Source organism: Periplaneta americana, chromosome 1 (assembly GCF_040183065.1).
Source record: "Periplaneta americana isolate PAMFEO1 chromosome 1, P.americana_PAMFEO1_priV1, whole genome shotgun sequence".
NCBI classification, from domain to species: domain Eukaryota; kingdom Metazoa; phylum Arthropoda; class Insecta; order Blattodea; family Blattidae; genus Periplaneta; species Periplaneta americana.
In genome coordinates, this window is record NC_091117.1 from 68,789,440 (window position 1) to 68,816,829 (window position 27,390).

The following is a 27,390-nucleotide window of genomic DNA, read 5'->3' on the forward strand; positions in this document are numbered from 1 at the left end:
CATACAATAACATAAATACAGAAATGGAAATTCTACACATACAACCCAAAAATCAAAAACTCAACACACTAGAACAATATGAAATATACAGACACACTAAAACACACTCTAATCAAATTCTCAATACACAGATCAATTTCAGAACACACACACTATTTGACACAACTTTTCATCACACGAATGCACCCACACAACAGGCAGTGAAGTTGAGATAGCGCCAAAATCTAGTAGGCTCTGAGGATGGTGTCAAGTAGCACCGAAACAGCTGTAAGCCGCACATGCTTACATAATTAACACGAGTAAGATCCCCATTTAATCAATTATTTATATGTTTTTATTTCTTTTACATGTTGAACAGACACAAAGACAGCCTTGGAATGGATACATCAGATAAAACATGATTCTCAGCTTATAGAACTATTTAGGAAGAAACAAAAGAACGTGCACCTATCGATATTGAAGATTATTATTGGAAGTATTAACGTCTTCAGGTAGGTGTATAGCTCATCTACAGTGGTCCTGTCTTCAGCATCATGAAAAAGTGACCAAAGACTGAAACACCGTTCACATTCAGGGACTGATGTCAAAGGTAACAGAAACTATCATTACAGAAAAACAGGTATTATATTGGACTGACTAAAACCGTCTGTTGACTCTCAACAAGTTTAAACTGTCATATCAAGTCATTCCTTTAGAAGAGTCAGTTATAAGAAACATAGACGTATGTGATTCTATTTCCAAGTCTGCTTTAAGAATCTATTAGTTTGTCACACCCAAACTTGTAACTTATAACTTATTTGCAGCTTCAACATCTGTAACAGCTGTAACTCTTCCATTATCACGATTGCAGGTTAAAAAATATATATATTTATGAATATAAATGATAGCTTTCAGCCACAGAAATACGAGTATTATAACTGGTATTGTAACAAGGTCACAGGAATAGCACGTTATGTAAAGAGGGATTACAACTAGCATTTCGGGGTGTTGAAACGTTAATAAAAAGAAAACTAGTGAAAGCTGACTTTGAATGTCAAATTTTTTAAAAAACAATGTAACAAAGTGTGGCCTTGAGAATCTGCGTCCATGACTAGGTTGTCATTGTAGCTGAGGTGTTCTTTGTCACGACAGAAGACATTACAGATAAGAAAATCTTCTTATTCTTCATCTATTTCTTCTCTTAATATTCTTGAAAAAATATAGTTACTGTTCTTCTTCACACGTACTTGTTCAAACTATTACGTCGTGGCTAGGATGACAATTGTGTATTGGGGATGGTGAGGATCTTTTTTGTTATTTTGTTACTGCAAGCACAGACATTAAAAGTGCTTGTGTGATAATGGCAATCTGGCATGAATTTTAATAGCCAGACGTTAGGAAATAAGGTATTAAGTTTGCACAGTTTAATTTTGGGAAGCAATACCCGATCAGGGACGTGAGTTGATGGAGATGAAATATATAAGCACTTCCTTTTATATAATATTTTCATCTCAATCAACTCACGTTCTTGATCGTATATTGCTTCCCAAAATTAAACCATGTAAACATAATACCTTATTTCCTAACATCTAGCTACTAAAATTCATTAAGAGTAAGTCTGATTGGTGTTCTCCCTTTTGAGAGACTGAAATGAGTAGGTATTGATCAGGACGTGTATTTATTTCCCTGTTATTTTTCTTGACCCTTTTAATCTCAAGCCATATCTAGGTGTACCTACCTGCAAAAGCAGGCATGTATTTTTTTGGTACATCACAATAATTGTAATTATTGTCATAAATTATTTTTAAAAATACTATTTATTTTAAGAAGCACTGATGCAGATTTCATAGGAAGTAAAAAAAAATGCAATCTAACTTAAGGAAAAAAAAAATATTTAAAAAGTTTATAAATTTCACAATAAATTTTGGATAAATATTTAATCTTCTTTGAAAGACCATATGTATTCATCTTTCCACTCATATTGTAATTTTGATGCATCTCTCCATTTCAAGTTTTGATACATATATAAACATACTTCGAATATGCTACATATTTCATTTTGTAGTATTAAAACTTGTGCTTCAGACTTCGAACAATCACAGAAAATTTATTTTTAAATATAATTATGTAAAAATCTATATACATATATATATATGAGCTTTTAGTAGTTCATTATTGAAATAGATGTGTGTTCAAATGTTTCAATTTAGTTCAGAAACAAGTACATATTATCGCACTAGTACTGGTACTTCCAACATTCTGCCACAGTCAACGTCTAACCTAAAAATTTAAATTATTTATGATAACTTATCACTAAAATTTCCAAACAAATTGAGAACATTGCACTTAGTAAGGTTTAGCTGTGTTTTACTAACGACACTGTAAGATATTTCATTATTGATGAAGGAAAAGCACAAGAATAAAAATCTAGCACTGCATTAGGAAATCTTCATAAAATCACAAGTCTCTTTCTGATGATTCTTTATAAATAACAACTGTTGGTAAAGCTTAAGTCATGTTTCTTCCATTATTCATTGTACTATCCTGCCACCTAGCATGAATAATATGTAAATAATTTGAGTTTAAGACTGTTATGATGGATTAATTCCTGACAGTTCACTCAACGCCATGGATAAACAGAGATTAAAAGGGTTAAAATGGTGTATTTATTAATATGGAATCAGTAGACGAAGTCCGAGTGATCAGAGAAGGCTAGAAGTTATATTTTTCTCTCTCATATATATACATACATACAAGCTTTGCCTTCTGATATCAATATTACATGTATTTGTAATGTTTTAGAGAATGATAAGCAGAGATTGGTGGTTGTCTTAGTTTATTCATTGGTGCACCAAGGGGGCAGGTCCCCATATATTTGTAAATATTATATTTGAAGAGAAAAAGAGAGAAGTCCTTGTTTTCATGCTAGTTTTATATTTCAGATAATATACACCACTTAAATTTATTTTGAATGTTGAGTAGTTACATTTAATTGTTAGTTATAGTTGGAAAGACGTTTGTAGATTTAGTATGAAATGGATTTCAGTTTACAAATTGTAAATATTTGTACGAGGACGGATTTGAGTTTCAATCTTAAGCATCGAGGCAGGATCAGGTGTTATGTAAATGCGACTCGAATGGACTCCTTGAGTGTTAAGACAAGGAGTTTACATGCATCTCTGATGTAAAGTGAGATAATTGAAGCTGTGATGTAGTCTACCAAAACTTGTGTTAAAATGTGACAGACATTTGAGAAAATGAACATGAAAACACATACTGTATGTATATAACTTATATACATAATAAATTTTAAGACAGTGCACATCAGATACATTTGAATTACAACTATGTACTTAAAAAGTCTATCTTGAAGACAATTTTTCTCTTACATATTTGTTCCTTGTCATTCAACTTCTCTTATAATTCTCTCTATTTCTCTATTGGAAAATTATACGTCTAAAAGATATCATAAACATAGACTTAAGACTGCTGCTAGATCGTATTGGCAGGTATAATAAATATTTACTTACTATCAAAAACTCATCTTTCCAAGCTTTAATCATTGTTAAAGTTAATCTTTATTAAACCAATATTCAAATATTGGAAGATGCAAAGTCTTCACTATCATGGTAGCAAACAGACGTAGATAGACATTAGTTGTTGAAGGCTTCGACTTGTAGTATATTGTTCAGTAATGCCTATCTACAAGGAAGAAACAATCAAATATGCTTTGTTAACAATTGTAGTTTAATTATTCAGTCACAAAAAAAATTTATTCTAATGTGCTCATAAAGTCAAGGATTTCTAACATGTACTATGTACATAACCCATCTGTCATTCGTGGAGAAGGGGCAGAAGCAGTGGTGATATTGGTTCCTTTTTCTAATTGTTTCAGAGCTACAGAGGAAAAGACAATATTGCTCAGCTAGATTTATTGTTATACATTTATTAGCCTATGAATTCACTTCAGTACGAGCTTTCAGTCTTCGTGTAATTGCCATTATATTTAAATATTATTCCAGAAGAAATTACATAATAAACTAATTTTAAGTCAATGCCGACCTAAAGTTTGGGGTTGTGAATAATTACGGTGTAGAATAAGTAAATTGGATTAATATCCTTATTTGTTATTTTTAATCGATTTTATATTTTTCAATATCTGTAAATATAACCAATTTAAACTATTCTATTCAATACTGCTTCCTGTTTCATCCCGAAATATATGACAGATGTGTTTTGAGACTCTCTATACTTACTCTGTAGATACCATACCACAAAATTTCCTATTTTTTTGTTTCATTTACTTTTGTAATGCAGTTGGTCATGGAGAAGTAGAGGATGGCTGTTATGTAAGGAAGGCTTTTCTTCGTAGAATTCCCGTGTCATCCTCGTCGTGATATCTCGATGACTGACGGCAAGAAATAATGGTATTTTGATTATCTTGCATGTAAATGAAGATGCGTAAATTGTAACACAAAATTGAAAGTTTCACTATGAGTTGAAACCCACATGACTTGATAGAATGGTTAGAAAAATTGTGATAATCTATTAATCCTCATTAATTTTATTTTGGGAGAGAACTTTTTTTCAAATATTTTGCTTATCTATTGTTACAAAAATTCAACTGCATAACCACTGCCAATTTTTACCCATTAAGAAGTGGTACATTACATTGTTCCCACTTTTGAATACAGTTAACTAGAGAATGGATTGCCAAAAAATACAGAGTCATGCACATGTAACTATTTTAAAACAAATGACTACTACTTATAAGTAATAATGACTCAGATTTTATCTTGTAGACTCTCCATTCGTTTGTTCATCACGTCGTGGCAATGCGTTCCTCTCATGACAACTTTTAACTTGTAGCTTTAAAGAGAATTCTAGTGTTTGTCATTCATTCTACTACAGATGTTTAAACTTTTCTAGACTTAGGAGCAGCAAAGTTGTGACTCGAGAAACTCCTCCAGACTCTTCTATTGTTATTAATTCTTTAAGTGCAAATTATTAATTAAATAACTGTTCATCATGCCTAAAAGTTCAATCTTCTTATCTATAAAGTTCAAGTGCTTATGAAGTATAACCACTTTTGAATAACGTATGGAAAAATGTTGTAGTATTTGAGAAAAATTAGACAAAATCATTGTGATGTGGGCACTTACAAAATCAAAATGATATATTCTTTTTTCATACTACCGACTTAATGAAAAAACCCTTTATTTTAAATGTATATGTAAAAGATGAGAGAAGTTTAAGGAGTAGTTGTTGAGGATTTTCTGTACAATTCAGGTTTTATATTTATCTGAGTGTTCAATTAATTCTGAATGTGATAACTGATAAGTACTTGAAGTACGGTGTATTTTGCCAGTTTGGATTTCCATTTTTAATTGTTGCATGTCTCACCCTTTCATCACAGTGGATTTTGTTAAGAAAAAAATAAAATAAAATTACAGTAATATAAGTAACTTGCAACGTACAAATATTTAAATATTGCAGTAGCAGAAGCCTGTAGATAGAGTCAGCTTCAACTCATATATACATAACTATAAATATAGCATTTTTCATGGTTATTATACTGACTAGTATGGTAACATTGTACATATTTTTAACTTTTGAAATCATTGCAAATCATGTCACTTATTGAGGTAGAAGTGGAACCCACGTTTCTTTTTATAATATAACATTAGCGAGCTGCCTTCTTGGTTTGCTATAGTACGTCCTGCCGTGAGGCGTAGAGATGCTCCAGATGTGTTATTCATTGAAGCAATACCATCACATACTATTACTTATATCCATTACTAAATTAATACGAAACTTTAGATATGCTTAAAGTGCTAATAAAATAAACTGCTAAAATTATCTGGTTAGATAAAAGAGTATTAATAAGGTCGTAATCCAATAATAATAATACTATGTATAATTGGTAAAAAAACACTATTTTAAAACAATGTAACTTGTTTTATTTCACATATCACATGGTTTTTCCTAAATAATATTACTAACTATAATTCAGATTGAGTATAATTTATTCATTATTAACCTTGACCAATATATCTACTTTATTTTTTAATTTTCAAAATGAGACCACTGTTAACCAATGCTGTGGGGAAACAAGATATCAAAACAAATACCACATCCATACCTATGTGATCTGAGTTCAGATTGTTTGTTTCATAGCATGACATTTTATACTACCATTATTTACCAAAAGTTAAGAGTCCATTTACAAAGCTTATAGAGCACTGCTGTGCCAGGGATTCACAAGATAATATTAGCATTTCGGATTTAGTAGTGCTTTAAGACCGGGATTTTCCACTCCACGTCTCCAAGCTGTTTTCAACATTTTGTCATGTATCTATTATTGCCTCATGTATACTCTGCTGTCTTCATAGCATTCCTTTGTTCAATAAATCTCGATCATTTCCTTTAAATAAACATATATTACAATTTACTCATATAAGAATCAAGTTCCATGCATTATTGATTTGAATAAAGATGGTTAAGGGACTGATAGAGGACATTTAACAGGTTGATATTGTGGATGAAAGAGAATAAGGGGGAATTTTTTTTTTATTGTAGTGTAAATGATGAAACAGAGCTTATGATCAATTTTATAGATTAATCAGTCATTTTATCGGTAGGTAACTATAGAATGAATGCTCGTTTCTTTATGTATGGATGAATAATAGAGAATTGTAGGCTGTATAAAAATAAATTGTTAATCTATCCAAAAAATAATTTTATTACATATCTCAATGACAGCTCAAATACGTTTAAGTGTTCACATTATAAACCAAGTAGTGATTCATGACTCGCCTGAAAGTATTACTTTCTCATATACAAATGACAGTATAGCCTACTTTGTAAAGTTCATAAATTTGGTACCCAATGTTTTCCGATCTGTGTTTGTCGTCTTACATCTGAATATTCCTTTGCTGCTTGCTAAAGCGTCGTAAGTACTGGTATGTTCTGAGCCTGTTTTCTCTGATTCATTACCGCAAACTGGGTAAACTTGACCACAAAAAAATTTAAATCGTGATATCAGCCCTAATAAGGAATGGATAAAAAATAAGAAACTTAAAAAATATATTCAATACATCTGAATATCACGATTTAAATATATATATATATATATATATATATATATATATATATATATATTTTTTTTTTGTAGTCAAGTTTACCCCAGGTTACGGTATGTGACATCTGTTCGGAAACGTGTTCAAAGATAAATGGGAGGAACAGTATTAATTGTTATGTACATGGTGATGTTTCCAGTGTGTATACACGTATATTGAGAGATAATGATTCATTCTTTAACATGTCTAAATTTTACAAAATAATCAAGAATTTAATTTTGGATTACTTGGGAGTTTTGTTTTCTTTTCAAATTGATAGGTAAGCTATTTCTTATTTCTCATAATTGTCTTAAATAGTAAAAATCGAAGTAGAGGTTTTTCGTATATTAGGCAAGTTTATTAGTTAGCTTAATTAAAATTTAATTTATAGTAATTTGTTTACCTTCTTGATATCCTACCATCTTATGTGCAAAATATTTTGTTTTTTATTTCTAAAGACAGGTTTACATGATAGTATCATTAACCTAAGCAACGTTGAAAAAAACAGATTAAAAAGAATTCATATAATATGACAAACTACTAAAATTACTACATATAATAGTCCCTCATTTTCTTTGTGGAGATTCACTGAGGATAAGCATCAGTCATAAATATCAAATTGTGGTGCACTCCGGATAACATTCTTGGACGGCTAAGAAATCTACAATTAAGGAAGCAGCCTATAATTCACTCTTCGTTTAGAGCAATTCTTTAACTTTGCACAAATATTGTAGAAATAAAATGCTCAATACGATAAATAAAGTTTGATTGTAAACACTACACATTACATGTAAAATGAAACATCAGTACCTACTCAATTAAACATTGTACAATTACAAATTTGTAAGTACCGGTACCATATAGTATATGATCAGTACCGGTAAGCCTTTTATCAATTGAGAGACATTCCGTCTTTTGTAATCCTTAGAAAAAAATCTGTACTGTTTGTTAAACACCACATAGGCACATAATTAATTACGTTGGTATACCGGTACTGTAATTATGTTTCAGAAATTTCAAATATACATGCAGAGCTGCTTACATGTGAAGATGATATTTATGAGTTTAAAAACACGAAATTGGTACTGAAATGAAGGTGAACATTAAATAAAAGGGTACCGGTATTAATTTTTCGCAAATTTTTCGAAAATTATAAATTTTGACTTTGAATTAGGTAAAGTGAATATCTGGAAATTAATTTTATTACCATTATCTTAGTCCTCAAAGTGCAAAGTTATAATAAAGAAGTATGAATATGAGGGCTTGTAATTATAACACTTTCGTTTTATGTTGTATTTATGCTGCAGTCACACACATGCTATCCTTCCTTGAACTGAAGTAAGCTCCTTTTAACCCTTATTAAAGACTCTCTTACTTTCTTTATGTTGGCACAGTATTACAGTTAACTTCAGAACTGTATTTTTTTTTTACATTCAGACAGACTAGTACCGGTATGTTACAAATTGCTGTGTTCTTTTAGCATAACGTAATTTCTATTATTTCTAGTTTAATCAGTTGTTTTATATTATTTTCCCAGAATTTTTGTAATTATTCCTGTGCCACCCTGCAAGTCCCTTAATTCATTTCAGTTATTTATGTTCGTTACTTGTACGGTACTATATTTTAATAAACGAGGAAAATTATACACCAGTTACGTAACAAATAAAATGGAGGAAAGCTTACCTATCCTTGTCTTTCTCTTTCTCCTTCCCCCAAGTTTTGAGATATGGTAGTAGCCTAATTACTGTGTTATTTAAGATAGCCTATTGAATTATATATTATTAAATGTTTCATAATATTGTAGCACTCAGTAATTGCTCATTGATCATATTGCTGTAAGTATATGAGAAAGTACAAGTTATATAATATATAGAGTGTTAACTAATATGTGGAAAACCTTTGGGGAATAGATAGGGGACTTAAAAACAAGTAGAAAAATTCATGTAAATAAGCTTGTATAGTAAATTTCTCTTTGATTTTTAATTACAGGTACTGGTACTTTTTATAGTTCATATGTGTTTATTACAACTTCATTTTTACATCTTTGTTTACAAAATTCATGCATAATTCTACAGATAGTATCAAAATGGCCACCTTGAGTTCTGCTACAAGCTTCCAAGCTTCCAGATGCCTGTTGTATCTGCTGACTTCCTTCTTCGTACGTTTCCACAAGATGTTGATGTATTCTTTGGAATGTGTTGTTATTGAGTAAATATGTCTGTTGGGAAACTGTTCAGCATACAAATGCCTTGCTTCATTCGCATTGCAATTAGCATGTCCATACATGAGATGCATATTTGCCATTTTCCGGGTAGAATACATTTCGACCACAAATACAGTACCGGAAGGTAGCAATTAACAGAAACTAATAAATCTCAATAGCAAATAATAAGTCTCGAACTTCCACTATCCCTTGTTTTCAGTTGCCAAGTGGCAACAGCGCCTATGGATTTAATAAACATGACCCACTAATGTAAGAATTAAACCCCATACAAAGTAAGCCTACCTGTAATTAAAAAAGAAAATGAAGTGAAATTGGAAATTGACTGTATATTTACATGAATTCTTTTGCTTGTTTTTAGGTTCTATATCCATTCTCCAAAGGCTTTCTATACCGGTATATATTAATTAGCACCCTGCGTATTTGTATCTTCATCATGGGTACAGTACCGGTATATCACTATTTGTCTAGTTACATTATATCCAATAAGTACCAGTATGTCAGAGAGAGAGAGAGGTATTAATCTTTATATATACAAAATTGCTCTTAACTAACTGCACTTTTCTTTGTATACAGATTAATTTTTATTTTGTTATTAAAGTCCAAAGTATTTTTGAAATAGAAAAATTAAAGAAAAGAAAAGCATTTACTTAAAAATTAGAACACGGTTTCTTCCAAAAATAGCATTTATTGTCACGATACTTATTTTAATTGTTTAATTGCGTTTTTTAAATACGTTTATTTCGAAATACAGAGAATTAAGCAACCCAAATTCTTCTTTTGTGGATTATTATTTTTATTCAGAACTAGACTTTTGGGTATACCATTGTGTCCTGAAGTGGAACTTAGCATTTCCAATGTTTTGGACCTAGATACATGTTGATAATCAGGGCAAATAGTTGTTTGGATAGACAGACATAACGAGCCCAACACAGCAGGCAACTTCTCTGACATTGTTTTGCTATTGGCAAAATGCTGGGCCTTTTGAATGTTAGTTATTGTTTTAATAACTTACTTTACTGATGTACTTACTAGTACTTTGATTACGATATTTATTAGAAATGATTAAATGTTACTGACCACTACTTCAAATTTAATAATCGAAGTATTCATCCCTCTGCTCTTAAAAACATGCGCCATTCCTGTTGAAAAGATTTCGTGAATTTCATTTTGCTATATTGCTGAGATAATTTGATGAATACTGGTAGGTATGTTTCTTTATATCCTCCAGATTGCGTGGCTTGTTTGTGTACACTTTTTGTTTAAGAGTAGCTTAGAAATAAGAGTGACGGAATACTGTGTGTTCGCACTTTTTTCGTTAGTTTAAAAATTGTATGTAATATACCCAGAATGATTATGATGAAATTTCTTGTTGTGGGACTTGTAAGTTTTTTTTTTTTTCACATAACTGTCATAAATGAATATTGTTCATTGTAAATTGTATCGATTCCTCATCATATTACATAATATTATATAATGAACCACGCACAGAGCAATAAACATGACAAACTAGCACCACACTTACAACTCAACTATGTATGAAACTAGTTATGACTTGTGCAAGATATCTTTAAGTATGCCAGGAACACGTTCGATCAGTTTCAGATTTTCCCGGTCAACCTGACAGATAGACACCCGATATTATAACATTCATTTAGATTTTGAAAGTATATAACTTAATTAGTCTTTCAGCTTCATAAAAGTTGTTATACTTTCATGTTGAAAGTGAAATTTGAAATTGGTACCGTATGTCTTGTGCTTGACCCCTAACACAAATGATAAAATGAAACAAAGAATATAATGTCCTGAGGAAATCAATTTTAAAATACAGTCAAAATAAGATAATGTCCTGTTGGACATGATTCACTTTGTACAAAGGCCTCCCTACTACTTCAGTGGCATTCCTTATTTGTAATTTATGTAGTTTATATTGGCATAAATATGAAATTTAAAAAATCATCGTTAACTTCAACTTATGGTTCCTTATAGATATTAAGATTGTAGCTATTGTCCAGGCTCAAAAATTTGTGATTACTTGATTCTCACTGGCACATACTTTATTTTAGCAAGTTGAGGTCAGGTCAAGAATTGCTACATGTAAAATGGATTACATGTAATTGAAGAATTCGAATTGTAAGCATTTAATGTTTCTTGCACTAGTCTTTATAGAAAGATTGTGTTGGAAAACTTTCAGGTTGAAGCATGTTTGAATTACATCCCAGTACGAAAATAGTCTCAAGAAATTTAGTGATAGGTAGATTACAACAGACGTCAGAACTACGTCCAAACAAAGAACATATAATGTTTATCATACAAATATCCGTATTCCCATGTACCTGCATTTAATTTCATATTTGCTCAACTTTTTATAAGCTCCAAGATTGTTCTGTTGGCCTCCATGCTAATCATAGTACATGGAGTTGAAACTATTACCGTTTTCAAACGATTCACATAGATACCGCATAGATTTCGAGACTATAATTATCGAGAACAGTTAAGAATTTCGTAATTATTTCAGATTCCTGATTAGGCTATTTCCAGAATTCTCAGTTTATGATAAAAAATTTTCCTTACAGTAGGCCTAATACTAAAATGGACTATACACCGCATTAACAAAATAGAAAATAAAAGAATTCAGAAAGTTAAATAAAGTTACATGAAGAATGAAACTTCGAATGTTTTCAGATATCAGTTTCATAAAATAGACTTTTTTTTTGGTGATACATTAGGCTGGGTGCCCATAGAATCAGATGCAGCGCTGCACAACGCTACATTTGAGGACCGTTTTTGCAAAACTTGCTAACTGCAAAATTTTCAAAATTGATATTTTGATGGATTCGTTAACATAAGGCAGGCCTCTACATGATGTTCATAATAATCCAATACAATATAATTTCTGATATAGACAGTCCCCATTCATTGACGCCATTTTCTAGCCTAGGCCAGTTTTTCAAACCCACACAGCCAGCAGTTCAGTTGTCGCGAGCAGACAGTGTTAAGCTGCCGCAAGGAGTTATGTAACACTAAAAAGCAAAACATCGCGTAATGAAGAGCCGCGCTGTACCACATCTAATTCTGTGTGCACCCGGCCTTAGTTTTATTGATATTGATAGCTTTATTCTGTGCACCAGTGCCTGAAATAATTATGTTTCATCCATTGTTGTTTACGGGATTAGTATAACTCGTTTGGTATTGTGCAATAATTTTCTGTCATTATTTATCCATACATAATTAAGGAGCATTTCATGTTTTTTTTTCTTCTGCTATCAAAATTAAAACGTATTCTTTTTCAAATTATGAAATAGTTAACTCAAATAAAGACATTAGTAATTTATAACTTTCAAATGTGTGCTGTAAAATAAATCTTATTACGTATAAACTTGGTGCTCAAAACACAAACACTACTTTCCCATTAAATTTCAGATTAGTGTACATACGCAGTGAAAAACTTATTATGTATTGAATGTGTATATTTGCACTTTAAAAAGTAACAAACGTGAGAACTCCCTCCCTGTATATAGCTGTTGAATATTTGACAAATTTTATTCTGTATGAAGAAAGACTTTTAATTATAATTTTTTTTCCCCGTTTAATATTATGAGTGACTTGAGAAATAATAATAAAAAAAAAAGTTTGATAATCAGCGATGATGATCGAATTTCACTGTTAAGATCGAGCAACGAAAGTAGAAGCAGTGATGACAGCTGTCAGTTGTTTGTTGAGTTGATGAATGTATGGGGGATCTGTATGAGAGTTCTAGCACAGAAAGGAAATAAAAACGGGGGGGACAAAATAATGACTATAAATTTTGCTTTTAACAATGCTAGTACAAACATTTCATAATATTGTAAATAATAAATATAGCATACACTAAGATATTATACAGACACACACTTACACACAAAAATTTTTTAAGTTTTTTTAAATTCACTGCAATCGATATAATTTTTTTTATTATTTTGTTTCTGAAATTTTTTTAATCCGCGGTAGAAAACATGTACACATCAGTTTTAATATGTGCAGTTCAGATGAAATATTTATATTGATACTATTAATAAGTGTAGTATTAATTATTACTTGTAATTCAAATTAACAACTTAGTTGTATGCATTAAATACATCACAGATTCCTAGTCACCATTTCAATCATTCGACATATATATATATGTACCATATATATTGATACCTTTAAATACATGAAATATACATTTAAAGGATATAGTATATGAATGAAACAATCACATGCACACCCATTATGATCCTAAACCATTAAGTTTCAAGTTTGTGTCTTCAATAGGGTGACCAGATATCGAAATTATAAATTTGTTAGCCTTTAATTTATAGTTAACACACAGTGTTTTCTAAGCAATACAGTCATTAACTCTTATTTGGTCATATAGAATTACACTATTGGTTTAATTCGCAGTGGTAATAATTGCTGAAGTTGCTTGAAAAGTATTATAACAAAACAGAATTAAAATACAAAACGAGAATAGGTTTGGATTTCTGGTCACCCTAGCCTACAGACCCATGAGAACGAGAGAGATTTTGGAAGAAAGTCTGATCTTATATTTTCAATGTTGTAGATATGAAATTGTAAAAAGTTTCCACCCATTCCCCGTTAATATTTTATTTATTTTTCAGACCTGTAATGAAAATGCAAATTTTTTTGTGTAATATGTTTGTAAACATGTTAATAATGCACTACTGAAATATGTAAATTGACAGACTCTTTTTTTCATAATTTTAATATTGATGGCAATTTTACAGTTTTAAATATCAATAATAACAATAATAATAATTACTAGCTGTTATCCATCATGATCCAATTGGGCTGCTACTGCAGTCAAATTGATGCAATGAAAGGGAACACCAATATAAGGAAAATAATGACATTGTTTAAAAGCAAGTACCTAGTTCTTAAAAAACATTTTAATAATGTGTAAATTTTGTATATGGATATCTTGTTAATCTTAGTTTTAAGCTATTCGTAATTTGTTCTTTGTCACAAATGCTTTCTGCGTTTGCTTTGACATTTATACAGTATATGCAGGTTATTTTAATGTGTATCAATGTACTGATACACGTTACTTTTTTTCTTGTGAATAATGAAATGTAGTATTTCCCTGACAAAATTATAACTATTGCTTATGTCTGATTTATTAGAGTTATTATATCAACAATCTAGTTATTAACTAGGAAACACATTTTTTTTGTTACACCGATTGAAAGGCAGCTTGATGGAGAAGAATTGCAGCTGATTAATTAGAGCGAGAAAGCATATAATAACAAAAAAAAAAAAAATAGACTGTTCCCATTTCCTGTTTATGGTACCTTTCTGTAGAACAAAGAGAAAATATGGAAATCTGGTAAGGAAAAAATCCGTATTCGTTACACACAAAGGGTTAAGGATTATTTGTATTAATAACTTTGAAAAGATATAGCACAAGTCCAAAATAATGTAAGTCAGTTATTTCTCATTTGTTTTATTTATTTTGGCACTTACGATTCGAGATCTGGACTGTAAACTCTGGGTTATTTCTCTTGACTGAATTTAGTTTTCTGCAGATTTTGCCATGAACGTACTGTACTATACTGGGATATTAATTTTGTGAATTAAATACTATTATAGTCACAATCATGCCATGGTATGAAAGAAAAATTTCACAACCTCGAGCGGGAATCGAACCTGCGACTTCCTGTTCTCCGGTCAGGCGCTCTACCACTGAGCTATCGAGTTCGTCTAACGCCAAAGGCTCGGAATTATCCTTTCATACTGGCGACTCTGTTATAGAGTACTGTCCATAGCGTCTGATCTTAGTCAGCACTGCTTATGGCTGGAAAGAAACTTTACAAATGTAATCTTCATCTTACGATGTTTGGGTGACGTATATATGTCCGTTGATGTGACATATTAATGAATTAAATACTATTATAGTCACAATCATGCCATGGTATGAAAGAAAAATTTCACAACCTCAAGCGGGAATCGAACCTGCGACTTCCTGTTCTCCAGTCAGGCGCTCTACCACTGAGCTATCGAGTTCGTCTCACGCCAAAGGCTCGGAATTATCCTTTCATACTGGCGACTCTGTTATAGAGTACTGTCCATAGCGTCTGATCTTAGTCAGCACTGCTTATGGCTGGAAAGAAACTTTACAAATAGAGACCTTATTTTTTGGTGAATAAAATGGGTGATTTCGATGTTAAACCTGCCATTATTTGGGGGGGGGGTATTTCGTGAATTAAGTTGTCAATTAAATGTATTATATGTTTAATATAAAACTTTTTGTTACTTTTTTTTTTATTTACACATTTTACATATCATCATTACCAGAATATAAATTAAGCATGGTATCTACATCATCTGTACTAAAATTTGTGCGACAATCGGTGGGTATTTTCGTGTATGCAGAAAAGCCCTTCTTACTGCCTACATTAAACTGAGATAGAGAACCACACTTGCTGCAAATAATTCATACCTAATTCATTGCGATCCTTTACTAGTCCCCCAAAACTCTCTTAGCATCAAAATATAGCTACGGTACATAACATACTGCAACATATCTTGAAGAATATTGTATGTTACATGCAATTTTCTTCAATCTGTGCTGCAGTCGACTACAGAAATCGCTCTTTTTCGATAGCTATAGAGATAGTGAAAGTTGACTTTACACAACACCAATAGAAAAAATACAGAAATATTGGCATTACCAACTGATTGATAAATTGACTGAAACATGGGTCACATGTTTTTTAAGGATATTGAATAAAATTTTGGTGCATATTTCGTAGTTTTTTGCGTTAGAGGAGGATATATTTCGTGGTTATTGATACCACCTTTTATTCTAACATAAGATGCAGTAGATTCTCTCAAGATACCTGTCATATCTTGTCTTGGCGAATTTGAGATGGAGACATTCCCTTCTTTTGCGGGTATTTAATCACAGCTCTTTACTCGACAGGCTCCATTTCTCTACTCATGCAGCACCTCTGGCCACTCGAGCACCTGCTACGAGCCAACACAGACATGTACAGACTTTCAGCTTGGCATGTAGCCGTAATACATTTCAGTCATTTGTGTGCCACAAAATAGAAATTTGAGTTCAACTAGAAATAGGTCAGGGTTACAGTATAGGAATCGAACCTTGTACAAATCTTAACGAAAAGTTGTCTAGAATGGGAACTAAAAATATTTATAAATATAGAGGTTAGGTATAAAGGTAATCCAGGTTAACTCTTCGATTAATCCACAAGTTTTACTGAAAATTTCGTTGGGAAGGGGACAGAAATCTGAAAGCTGACACTAGCAATTCACTAAAGATACATTTATTTCCTTTTTCGTGTAGTTATATCACATTAGACCAGTTCATCAAAAATGTGTGTAAATTTTAATTTATTACTGGTAACCTACTGTCATAGGAAAAAGTGTGTGTCATTCACAAGCACTGGATGATGTTTTTATCCGAGAATTTTTATGGGAAACATGAAAGACATAAAAATATTAACGAAAAGTTATCTTGAGTGTAAGCTCAAAATAATCACAGATACACAAATATAAATAAAAACAACCTTGATTATTCTGGAAATTTTACTTGGATCTAAAGTTTTGCTCGAGAGAGGAAGGAAGAAAGAAAGAAAGAAAGGAATCTCTATCCCATGTTGATAAACTCTCCCATAATTTCACTTTCCGTAGACAGTCACTCTTTCAACTAAGATGGAGGAGCTTTAACACATTATTTTGGACTTGTGTAATTTCAGAGACGTAATATTTATATTCTATTTCATATGAATACAGCATGAAAGCCGTGTTTATGATATTTAAACTTTTATTTTCCATTTTTCACTTATAAAGTGATTGAATTGGAATAGTTTGACTTATTTTATGATACAGCATGAATTAAAGGTGAAAAAGTTAGAACTGTGATAGTGCTAATACCACTTCTCAGTAATGGAAATTGTTGCAGTCAGTATACTAAGAAGATATACCATACATCAAGAAATATTTACCTTTAAATTCCTAAAAAAAATTCTAGTTCTCCTATATATCAGCAATTTTAAACTTCCTGCCTCATTATTTGTTTCTGTAATCCATTATTTGAAAAATATACTTTCGGATTTTTAATTTTACAATATAATTGCATTGCTTCACTGATTTATTGGTAGTTTTTAAAATTGATTTTATTGTTTTTATTATTTGTAACAAATATTTATGTTAGACAAACTGTAAAATATTTTTCAAATTTAGTATCGAACATTAAAATTTGAGTTATTAAATAAAGAACAGAACATTTACACGACATTTTACAGAATTTTTAAAATAAAGATAAATAACTTTTGGCTCGAAATTTAAACCGATTTGTAGAAATCTGGAAACCTGTGTATCTATGGAAAGGCCATCTTATTTTACTGTTCTTATTATCTATATATAATATTTTCATCACACATTTAGTATTTCTTCTTCATTCTTCAGTACTCTTTTTTAAACACTTATATAATCACTGATAAACTATTACGTTATTTAAATTGAATAAATAATGATTTCACTGTGTTAATATTTAACTTATGGTGTTATTTTACCGGATTGACTAGTTTGGATGTTATTTCCATCAGACTGGAATTCAGAAGATGATGGAAATAACATCAAAACTAGTCAAGCAGGTAAAATAACACCATAATTTAAATATTAACATAGTGAAGACGTTATTTATTTAATATAGCTAACTTAATATTTCATCAGTGATTAATATTTTCAATATTTTATTTCCTTCACTTGATATTATAGAATTTGTGATACTTTCTTCGGAAATACTGACTTGCAGTGTTGCACTATATCAGTCTTAATCTGGTTACTGAAAAACTTTGCTAATGAAACATTGAACAACTGTTAGTGATAAGGGGGTCCTAAAACGAAATAGCTTACTTAAAATATTATTGAACCTACTTTCTGGAATTATTAATCTGCTCAAAATTTATTTCAACTGTAGTCAGCATAGCACACTTTTGGGAGCTGATGTAAATAAGTAACATTCCAGAGATTATTTAAATGAATTTCTCAGGAGTGTATTCTTTGCCAGACTTTGATACTAAAAATATACATTTAAAAATGTATAGACTGAATTTTGTGAACTCAACAAAACATACAATTTAGAGTCAACATATTATTAGCATTTAAGCTTCTGATTAATTATTTAAAAATTACTGGTAGACCTATTGCATTTTTGAGAGTAGGGAAGCAACGAGAAGAAGAGACCCAGAAAGTAAATACGTTTGTATATATAAAATTTCTTATTTGAATAAAATTAAATCTAACATCATGTTGCTTCATTTAGAATCGATATCATATATTGAATAATTATTTAATTTTGACTCATAACATAATATAATTGATTTAATATTCTGTGAATGAATAAGTTACTATATATTGTACATTTATAACTGAATTATTTATATGTCATATAATGCAACATTGATACGCATTGATCTGTTAGGTTATAGGAAAATTGCCAGCTCGCACTAAGAAATTTGATCCATTTATTGCTTATGAATCTTTCGTTCATTTAAAATACTTACCTAACGTAAGATTATTTTATGTATGACAGCGAAGAAGTAAAAATCTTTAAAATATATTAAAATTTTTTTCACTGAATTGTATATCATACTCACACTTTTTAAACTTAAATATCATTGTAATACCTAGTAGAAATATATATGTTACTATTGACTACTATTGAAATTGTAGAAATGGCTGAATCTGTTTTATATACTTTAATATTATTAATCATAGTCATCTAATTATCAGATTGTCAGGGAAAAGTAAAAAAAGCTCATAATCTCAAGTACAACATTCCTTTAGAAAATAATTTGTCTAGTTTGAATATTCCCTTACTGCATTTGATTCTATTTTGTGTTTTATTGTATATGTTATCATGAAATAATTTAGATATGTTTAGAACAAAAGAAATATGAATTGTATTAGCAATTGACACACTCTGTATTGGTAATATTTTTAAGTGTTCAGTACATATACTGAACATGTTCAAACATATTATACCTAAATATAATGCATATTTGATCTTCAGATTCTTATATTATGTTACCTAAAGTGATGATAATGATTTTTTATGTCTTTACATTTTTATCCTGTTGTTAGAAGATAGGTTAGTATTCTTTCTACTATAGGAAATAAAAACATATTCTGCATAGCTTCAATGGGGAGAAAGAATTTAAAAATATAATATTTTATGTTAGCAAATGTAATTTAAAACAAATTATACAGAATTCATTAACAAACAAAAAAAGTAATAGGAATGAAATTTGCTCCAAAATTTGTAATTAGTGACTTGTATTACATTATATTCTGCTAGTACTTTCCAAAAATATATAAATTGGATTTCATTAAATCTTTTTCATAAACAGTCTGACAGGAATCTTCAAAAGTGTTGCCCACGAGTATATGTTGTAATAGTGGTTATAAACAGTGCAACAATGAATTAAATTTAATGAAATCTCTCTGATCCCAATTGAAGGCACAATTCAGTAAAAGCATAAGAGAAGGGAGTCTTTCCATTTGAGGCAAAATAGACTTACTTCTAAAATAGTAATCAAGACTGAAAAAGAATTCTCATAGAGGTCAGCATAAAACTTGTCCTGTTGACGTATCTTTCAAATTCAGAAACACAGACATCATGTAAAACCATCACAATTTTAAATACGGTAAGTAGGTATCTCTATAGTGTCATAGTACTTTCTTAAAACAGTTATGTCGTGTTGATGAAATATTAATTTCTTGATCTTTAAGTTACTGCTGTTATATTTCTTAATTAGAATTCTAAACTGTAATGTGTACAGTTACGGTACCCCAGTTTCAATTTTCAGGAGTAACAGACGTCTGAATTGCTTTTAGTAATACAACATATCTCTTCTTTTTTTATATAGAGTGATGTAAATGTCACTTGACAATTTAAAGTGTATAACTTAAGTGCAAATCTAGCTTGAAATGGGTTACGAAACAAATTGATAATCAGCTGACTATTTTTGAGATAATACAGCCAATCTATCGTGCCAAAATTATCATTGCTTCATGATACCATCTTAAAATACAAAATCAAGTAATGTATACTCTTCATTGTCAAGTGACTATTGCGCCACCTAGTATTTTAATAGTAGAAAAGATTGAAAATTTTTTTGTTTCTTATTTCACATTTACCCATTTATATTGTTACTATTTTAGTACTGTATAATGTACCGTAAGACTTTCATGGTGTGCATTAGGATGCGAGATTTTTAGGTTTCTGCACAATGTCATAGGTGCAAAAACAGCCGAAGCTTTGGGGCGTAGTATAAGCTCCATGATCAGGGAAGACAAGGAAAGAGGAACCTATCCATTGGAACTGTTACCAAAAGCTATTCTCCAAGACTGGGCATGTGATTTGGGATGGGTTTTGGACGCAATACAGAATGCACTGGTGCGAGTGTTCATGTAGAAGAAATTTTTGCATGAAATTCGGCTAAAGTATTGAACTGGTACCCACCCAACATCGCAAACGTAAAATGGTGAGCTGCAGTGAGTGGCATAATACATATAGCAAACCAGCATTGATAGCTGGTAGTATCACAGTCTAGTATATACAGTAACGAAGCTCAGTACGTAGTAAATATGCATCCATAGATAGTTGCTAAACTTAGGATCGCTGATATCGCCTCATTACAGACAATGCAAAATAGTACCAGCACAGTCTATTGTTCCTAGCATCCTCACAACTCAAGCTTCGTGACTATTTACTAGACTGTGGTAGTATCAACATGATGGCCTTATTACCTCCTTATTGCTTGAATGAGACTAACATTTGGCTGGTAGGCATTGGTTCTGTTAAGGCTATTGCATCATGGATTATGTACAGTAGAATTCCTCGTATTTTGTAACTACTGAACAAAGTCAGTGCCAGATAACTGATTTTGCTGGTCAGTTTGGAAAATAACTATAGGGTATTGAAGACATATTGATACACTCGTGCAGAGGTGCTTCCACATTGCAACTGCTGTTTCCAAACCTACCTAGATCGCTGACTTGCTATCTCGAAAGCTTTAGGGACAGGCCATGAATGAAAAGTACCATTATTTGTCGAGTGGGCAAGAAAGTAGGCCTATGTACTACTCACGTAATAGCTGTTTGTGCGCCCAAAATCAGCACATAACCTTGGCAGTTATTTTGTGATATACGGTACATTACACATGGTATGTACTTGTAGAATTGTACATCCATATATAGCATATAATTGGGTGAATGAAGGTCAAGTACCCATCATTAGACAAAAAAAAAAACATATATAGAACAAATAACAGAAAACAGGTTCTTGCCCGCTTTAACAATGGCAGTTTCCAGGCTCACTTCCTGATGCGAAGTTAACAATCTAGATAGCTTTTCTTCTGTTTCTTTGTTTTATTTATGTCCACATCGTAATACTGTCATCTAGCAGTGATAGCTTCAAGTGCTTCATTAAAAATGTTGGTCGATACTTCAATTTGTAACTTATTTATTGACTGTTCTCATATTTTTTTTTTTTTCATTTTCTTATTCAAAAGTACCGTTATTTTAAATTGCCAGTTATTTGGGTGTCAGATATGAGGATTCTATTGTATAAACGTACTTCTTTCTCGTTCAATAATATTAATTGTGCTATTCTAGTTATAATTGCTGTCTCCATGTGCATTTGATATCGATCATCTCCAAGTGCATGTATCACATCATATGTTATATTTATTTACACTTATCTGACTATAATTTTGAATTGTAACCACAGCGCAATACAGAAAATAACTGTTATGTATTAATATAATACTGATATTAATTAATTATTAGCATGTTCGAATTTCACTAGCTTCCAGTAATCGGCTCAGAAATCTAGAGCAATTTGAATTTTCAGAATTTGCACTACCGACAATAGCTGTTTCTGTTGCCAACATATCAGTTAGAAAATCACTACCAGTTGTATTTCTCAGTATCGAAATTCGAAAGGAAGTTGGCAAAAGAAAATTCAACCTTCAAACTAGAAAATCACCATAATACACTAGCATATGTAGTAATGGGGGAAAAATGGTTAGGTTTCACCCTTCGGGTATTAAGTAAGCTGATCCGGACTATAGCATTGGGGTGCATAAGGATGCACGTGTTTATATAGTGCTGAGTACAGATGGGACTATCAAAGGAAGACTTTCCATTTGTTACATTTCAGAGCCATTGATTAAGGTGCTTTTAAAGACCATAAATTTATGTAGAAAATAAGAAATTAAGGGAAAGAAAATTAAGAGTTGTATTAGATAGGCTATGAGACAGAAAGCATGTGAAATCTGTTGTAAGTCAAGAATTCTTTGCTAAGCAAGAGGATGTGAGGAACGCCAATGGTTCTGAAAAAAATCAATGGTGGTTTTTCCTTCGATAGCCCCCCCCCCCTCTCCTTAGCATTATACCCTCCTGAGTCCTGAGACATTTGTTGTTTTATTTTTAAAGTTCAATATAATTTTACAGTTCCAAAAAAGAAAAAAAGTCACTGACATGAGGAAAATACTGAAAAAATTCTGCAGGTTACAGTTAGGGCACAAATGCAGGTATATTATACTATAATTTGGGTCTCTGCACATACATCTTGTATCATAATCATATATGAAGTATAGTGTACTATACTCTCAGGACTCAAGAGGATACATACTCTTCTTACATTTGATTGGGCGTCCAGTTCTGGAGAATAGCTTTTGATAACTAGTCCAACAGATAGGTTCTTATTTCCTTGCCTTCCATAGTGTTGGAACTGATACATTTCTCCAAAAGTTGAATTTTTCTGTGTCTATGATTGTGACAGAATAATTCTCGCACTACAATATTTTCAGCACTTTGCATGTTTGAAATTAGTTCACCAAAGACTTGAGAGACGCTGAAGATTCAGTTCGCAAAATCACAATAAGAATGTTTTTGTTGTAAATTCCCGCAAATTTCCAGATCAATGTATTGAACTTGCTAAGCTCAATCTATATCACAATGCAGATGCGTGGTAAGAACTAGGTATTACTGCGGATGGTGTACAAAAGTGAGAAGAACATCTTTCAGGAATGGATGGGTCAAGCTTGCAAGAACTAGCCTTTCAGCACTATCAGAAAGGAAGAAGGATTATACAACATTCAAGAAAATGTTGCTTGGTGTGAAGTCGAAACAAGCCAAGGTCAACTGTTAATAATTTTATAATTCTGTTGATGAACCTGGAGGTTTATGGAAAACACAATTTCTATTGTTTACTCTGCAGTTTATTTACTTATTTTTTTGTTTATGTGTATTGAGATACAATATTTATGCTGGGTTGCAAGAAATCAAACATGTAATTTAGTTACTCTGTCATTAAATAAGGAAGTTTTAAAATTAGTTAGCCAATAAATTACAGACCATTGCTTGAGCGATATTTAATGGACAGTTAGTTATGGCTCCATGCTTCATTAGCCACTTAACCTTATGTTCTGAGTGAGCTAATGTCACCAGTTGTAATCTTTTATAGTCTCTTACACACTTTACATCTCTGTGAATGTCCAATTAAATGTAAAATGTCCATAAAGATATACTTCGTTAGCCTAAACTGATATTATAAATCAGTGCTTGAAGTGGCTTTAAAAGAGGTAACGGTATTTACTAAACTAATATGAGTAAATACAGGGTGGTGGTCATAATTTCAAGATAATTAATAATCATTTAGAAAAATTTTTTTTTCAAAATGGAATAGGATTTAACACAGGACCTTTTTAAAAACTCCAATAAGTAAAACCTGCAACTATATTAACCTCTTAACTTGCAACATAATGAAAAAGTTACACTAATACAAAGTTATTCATACTGGTATCTTTCTACATTTATTTAAAAAGTAAGACATTTACATAGTTAACATTGTTATCCCAAACACAACAGGAGCTAAAATTCCCTACACTTTCTTTCTTTCGCGTGTTGGACATATGTAGTTTAACACTAGTTCTGATGATGGCTGACACAAAGCTGAAACTAGTCAAATGGGTAATTTACAACTTAGTTTTTATGTTAACACATGAAAGTGTTTATTATAACTGTGTTCGTAAGTAATAATTCGAAACAGATACTGATCTCACACATGTCTCGCACCAATCTAAACTAGGCTGAGGCTTTTGGAGAATAAATCTGTTCTTACATTTGATGCAATAATGAGAAAAACAAAGTCACCTTCTGTTATAATGAATAGTGTCCAACCCGAAGTATTGGAAGTTGTTGACCCTTTCTATAAAAATTTATAACAATTTCATTGAAATTATGTAAAAGTGTTTTCATCATATTCGTAATAGCTACATAATTAAATGTCAATTAATAAATGAACTGTTTGAGATGAATGGTAACTTTATACAAAAGTATATTAAATTCACATTTCATCAGTCTTATTAACGGTACCGGTATGCCTTACTTACTTACTGGCTTTTAAGGAACCCGGAGGTTCATTGCCGCCCTCACATAAGCCCACCATTGGTCCCTATCCTGAGCAAAATTAATCCATTCTCTATCATCATATCCCACCTCCCTCAAATCCATTTTAATATTATCTTCCCACCTACGTCTCGGCCTCCCTAAAGGTCTTTTTCCCTCCGGCCTCCCAACTAACACTCTATAGGCCTATGCATTTCTGGATTCGCCCATATGTGCTACATGCCCTGCCCATCTCAAACGTCTGGATTTAATGTTCCTAATTATGTCAGGTGAAGAATACAATGCGTGCAGTTCTGTGTTGTGTAACTTTCTCCATTCTCCTGTAACTTCATCCCTCTTAGCCCCAAATATAACGGAATGCCTACTCGTTCATTTCTCAGGCCTACTTTAAGCACTGTTATAAATCATTATTGCCGTATATAACTGTTATGCCTGCAATGTATGTAACATTTGTATTATCTCTTCATTCAATGACGTTGCACGCAGGGTCTGCCAATCAGTAGGGGCCATAGTGCCATGCCCCATCAATGTTTCTCTAAATTTAAAACTGCTTACTTACTCCCAGGCTCTTTCTTCTGCCCATAAATAAAGTATTGTCAATATTTTAGTAAAACCTAATTCTCTTAACAGAGGAATTAAATATACAGTGAGTTCACAGGGCTAATGGCTTCAAAGCTGGGTACTTGTTTCAAATAAAGTGCACTGGTACAATAATTAACATGGAGGCATGAGATAATTATTCTGCCTGCCATTATAATTTCACTTTAATTCACATGTCCCCAATTAAAAAGAAAAACTTGTGTTTAAGACATTGTACTGGATTCATATGTTTGTATTAGTTGAGGCATATAAAGCAACATTTGTTGATGTAAACTTCAAAGATCAAATTGTAAAGTATGAGGAGCTCTCTGTATGAGACAGGTGCTACTAATCTAGTGTGCCATTAACCTGAGTCACTTTAGCGCTCATCTTCTGACGTGCTACATGTTAAGTTTTAGAGAAGGTCATTGCTCCCTACTGTATTCTGATGGTAGAATGTGGGGAGAGCCTTCCGTGGCCCTGAATGGACTACTGTGGCAGTACCGTGCATATTGACTTTAATTGCACACGATGATGTGGCGTGTTAAGTGAGTAATGTGTAAACATGAACAAAAGCATTGTTTGTTAAAAACTCCGTTTTATTCATTTTCACCTCCACCATCAACAGAAAGAGTCATGGGCCACTACTGGTTGCATCTATCAGTAATATACAGAAGTTAATAGTCGATTATTTGTAGAAGTAAACAAGTAAATAACTTTATGCTCGACCATGCCGAAATGTAGTAATTATACACCTGGTAGCAGTCCTTTAATGCGTGTCATTAAAGTACACCTATTCATTAAAGTACAGGTGTTCAGCCAATGACAAGTCAGCTTTGTACCGTTATAAAACCTTAGCCAATGATAAGTCAGCTTTGTACCGTTATAAAACCTTAGCCAATGATAAGTCAGCTTTGTACCGTTATAAAACCGCAAGTATCGATTATTCTCGGATATGCAATCGAAAGAGAATTAGCGAAAAGTCACAGAGGCTGGAAATCCAATACTGTCGCAGAAGGTTATGTTCTGTTACTATAATAATTAGAGTTAATTGTAAATAATATTCAAATAAATTCAATTTGTCATCTAGTTTTTCAATTCTAAATCAATTTTCAGGTTATACCAGAGTAATGTTCATCTTATTCTGTGCCAAGGGCAATGAAATTCGGCCTCGGAAAAAATCAATATTTTCGCGTCTGCGCACATCTCACAATTCAGGTCAGTTCGCACATAACCATAATTTTGAATACTTTCAAGTTAGAAATATGGTCGAGCATAAAAAGTCGTATGAAACTTGACTATAATGGTAATTAAGACACTCGTATGAAAATTATGAAACTCGCTTGCGCTCGTTTCATGAACAATTATACTTGCGACTTAATTACTACCATTATAGGCTCGTTGCATAATGTACTATTAAATGTTTTTGTATATATGCATTATTCGTAGACATTACAGTAAAATATCGGTACTTTAATTCATTTCGATTTTATCACTAATGCTTAAACGCATTTTTTTTTCATAGGTAACCTTGAAATTCAAGGAATCGAAGCTATTCCTTTTATTTTTGGAGACTTTTAGTTTATTTGCTTCATACAAATGGAGCGATAACTACGTAGAAGACCAAAATCAGCCCTATAAATTAAAGTATCTTTAGTGGACATTGTAGCAACTCTACTGTGATGCTTTCAGAATTGTTAGGGGCTAAAGAAACTGTAAGTACGTTTTTGCAACCCAGCATCAATTTACCATCATTCATAAAAATGTGGTGAAATGTAAGAGATTTGAATCATATGGGACATTAAAATAAAATAAATAAAAATTCATAATTTAAAAATTGGCGTCTTTTTTAAACTACCTTATGCTTCACTAGCAGAATAACACATGATTTCATCTTTCATATTTTGACAAGATTTCGTTGTTATGTAAATTCTTAAACTGTATGTTGTGATGTTGTAAAAAGATGAAGAGAATTAGTAAACTATTATATCTTCATTGTTCTGTATA

At 31.6% G+C, this 27,390-nt stretch overlaps 1 protein-coding gene across 11 annotated transcripts in view; it reads left to right on the forward strand.

Moving 5' to 3' along the window:
- The window catches only part of Camta (Calmodulin-binding transcription activator), a 1,741,786-nt gene extending 1,714,566 nt beyond the window's left edge, over positions 1-27,220 (forward strand). For 10 of the 11 annotated variants that reach the window (XM_069821663.1, XM_069821692.1, XM_069821654.1 and 7 more), the window contains one exon: positions 359-27,220. In XM_069821663.1, coding sequence (XP_069677764.1) covers positions 359-401 — 43 coding nt within the window. In that variant the 3' untranslated portion in view covers positions 402-27,220. The remainder of the gene's footprint in view (positions 1-358) is intronic. The other variant, XM_069821727.1, reaches the window with a different exon arrangement.
- The last annotated feature ends 170 nt before the right edge of the window (positions 27,221-27,390 follow it).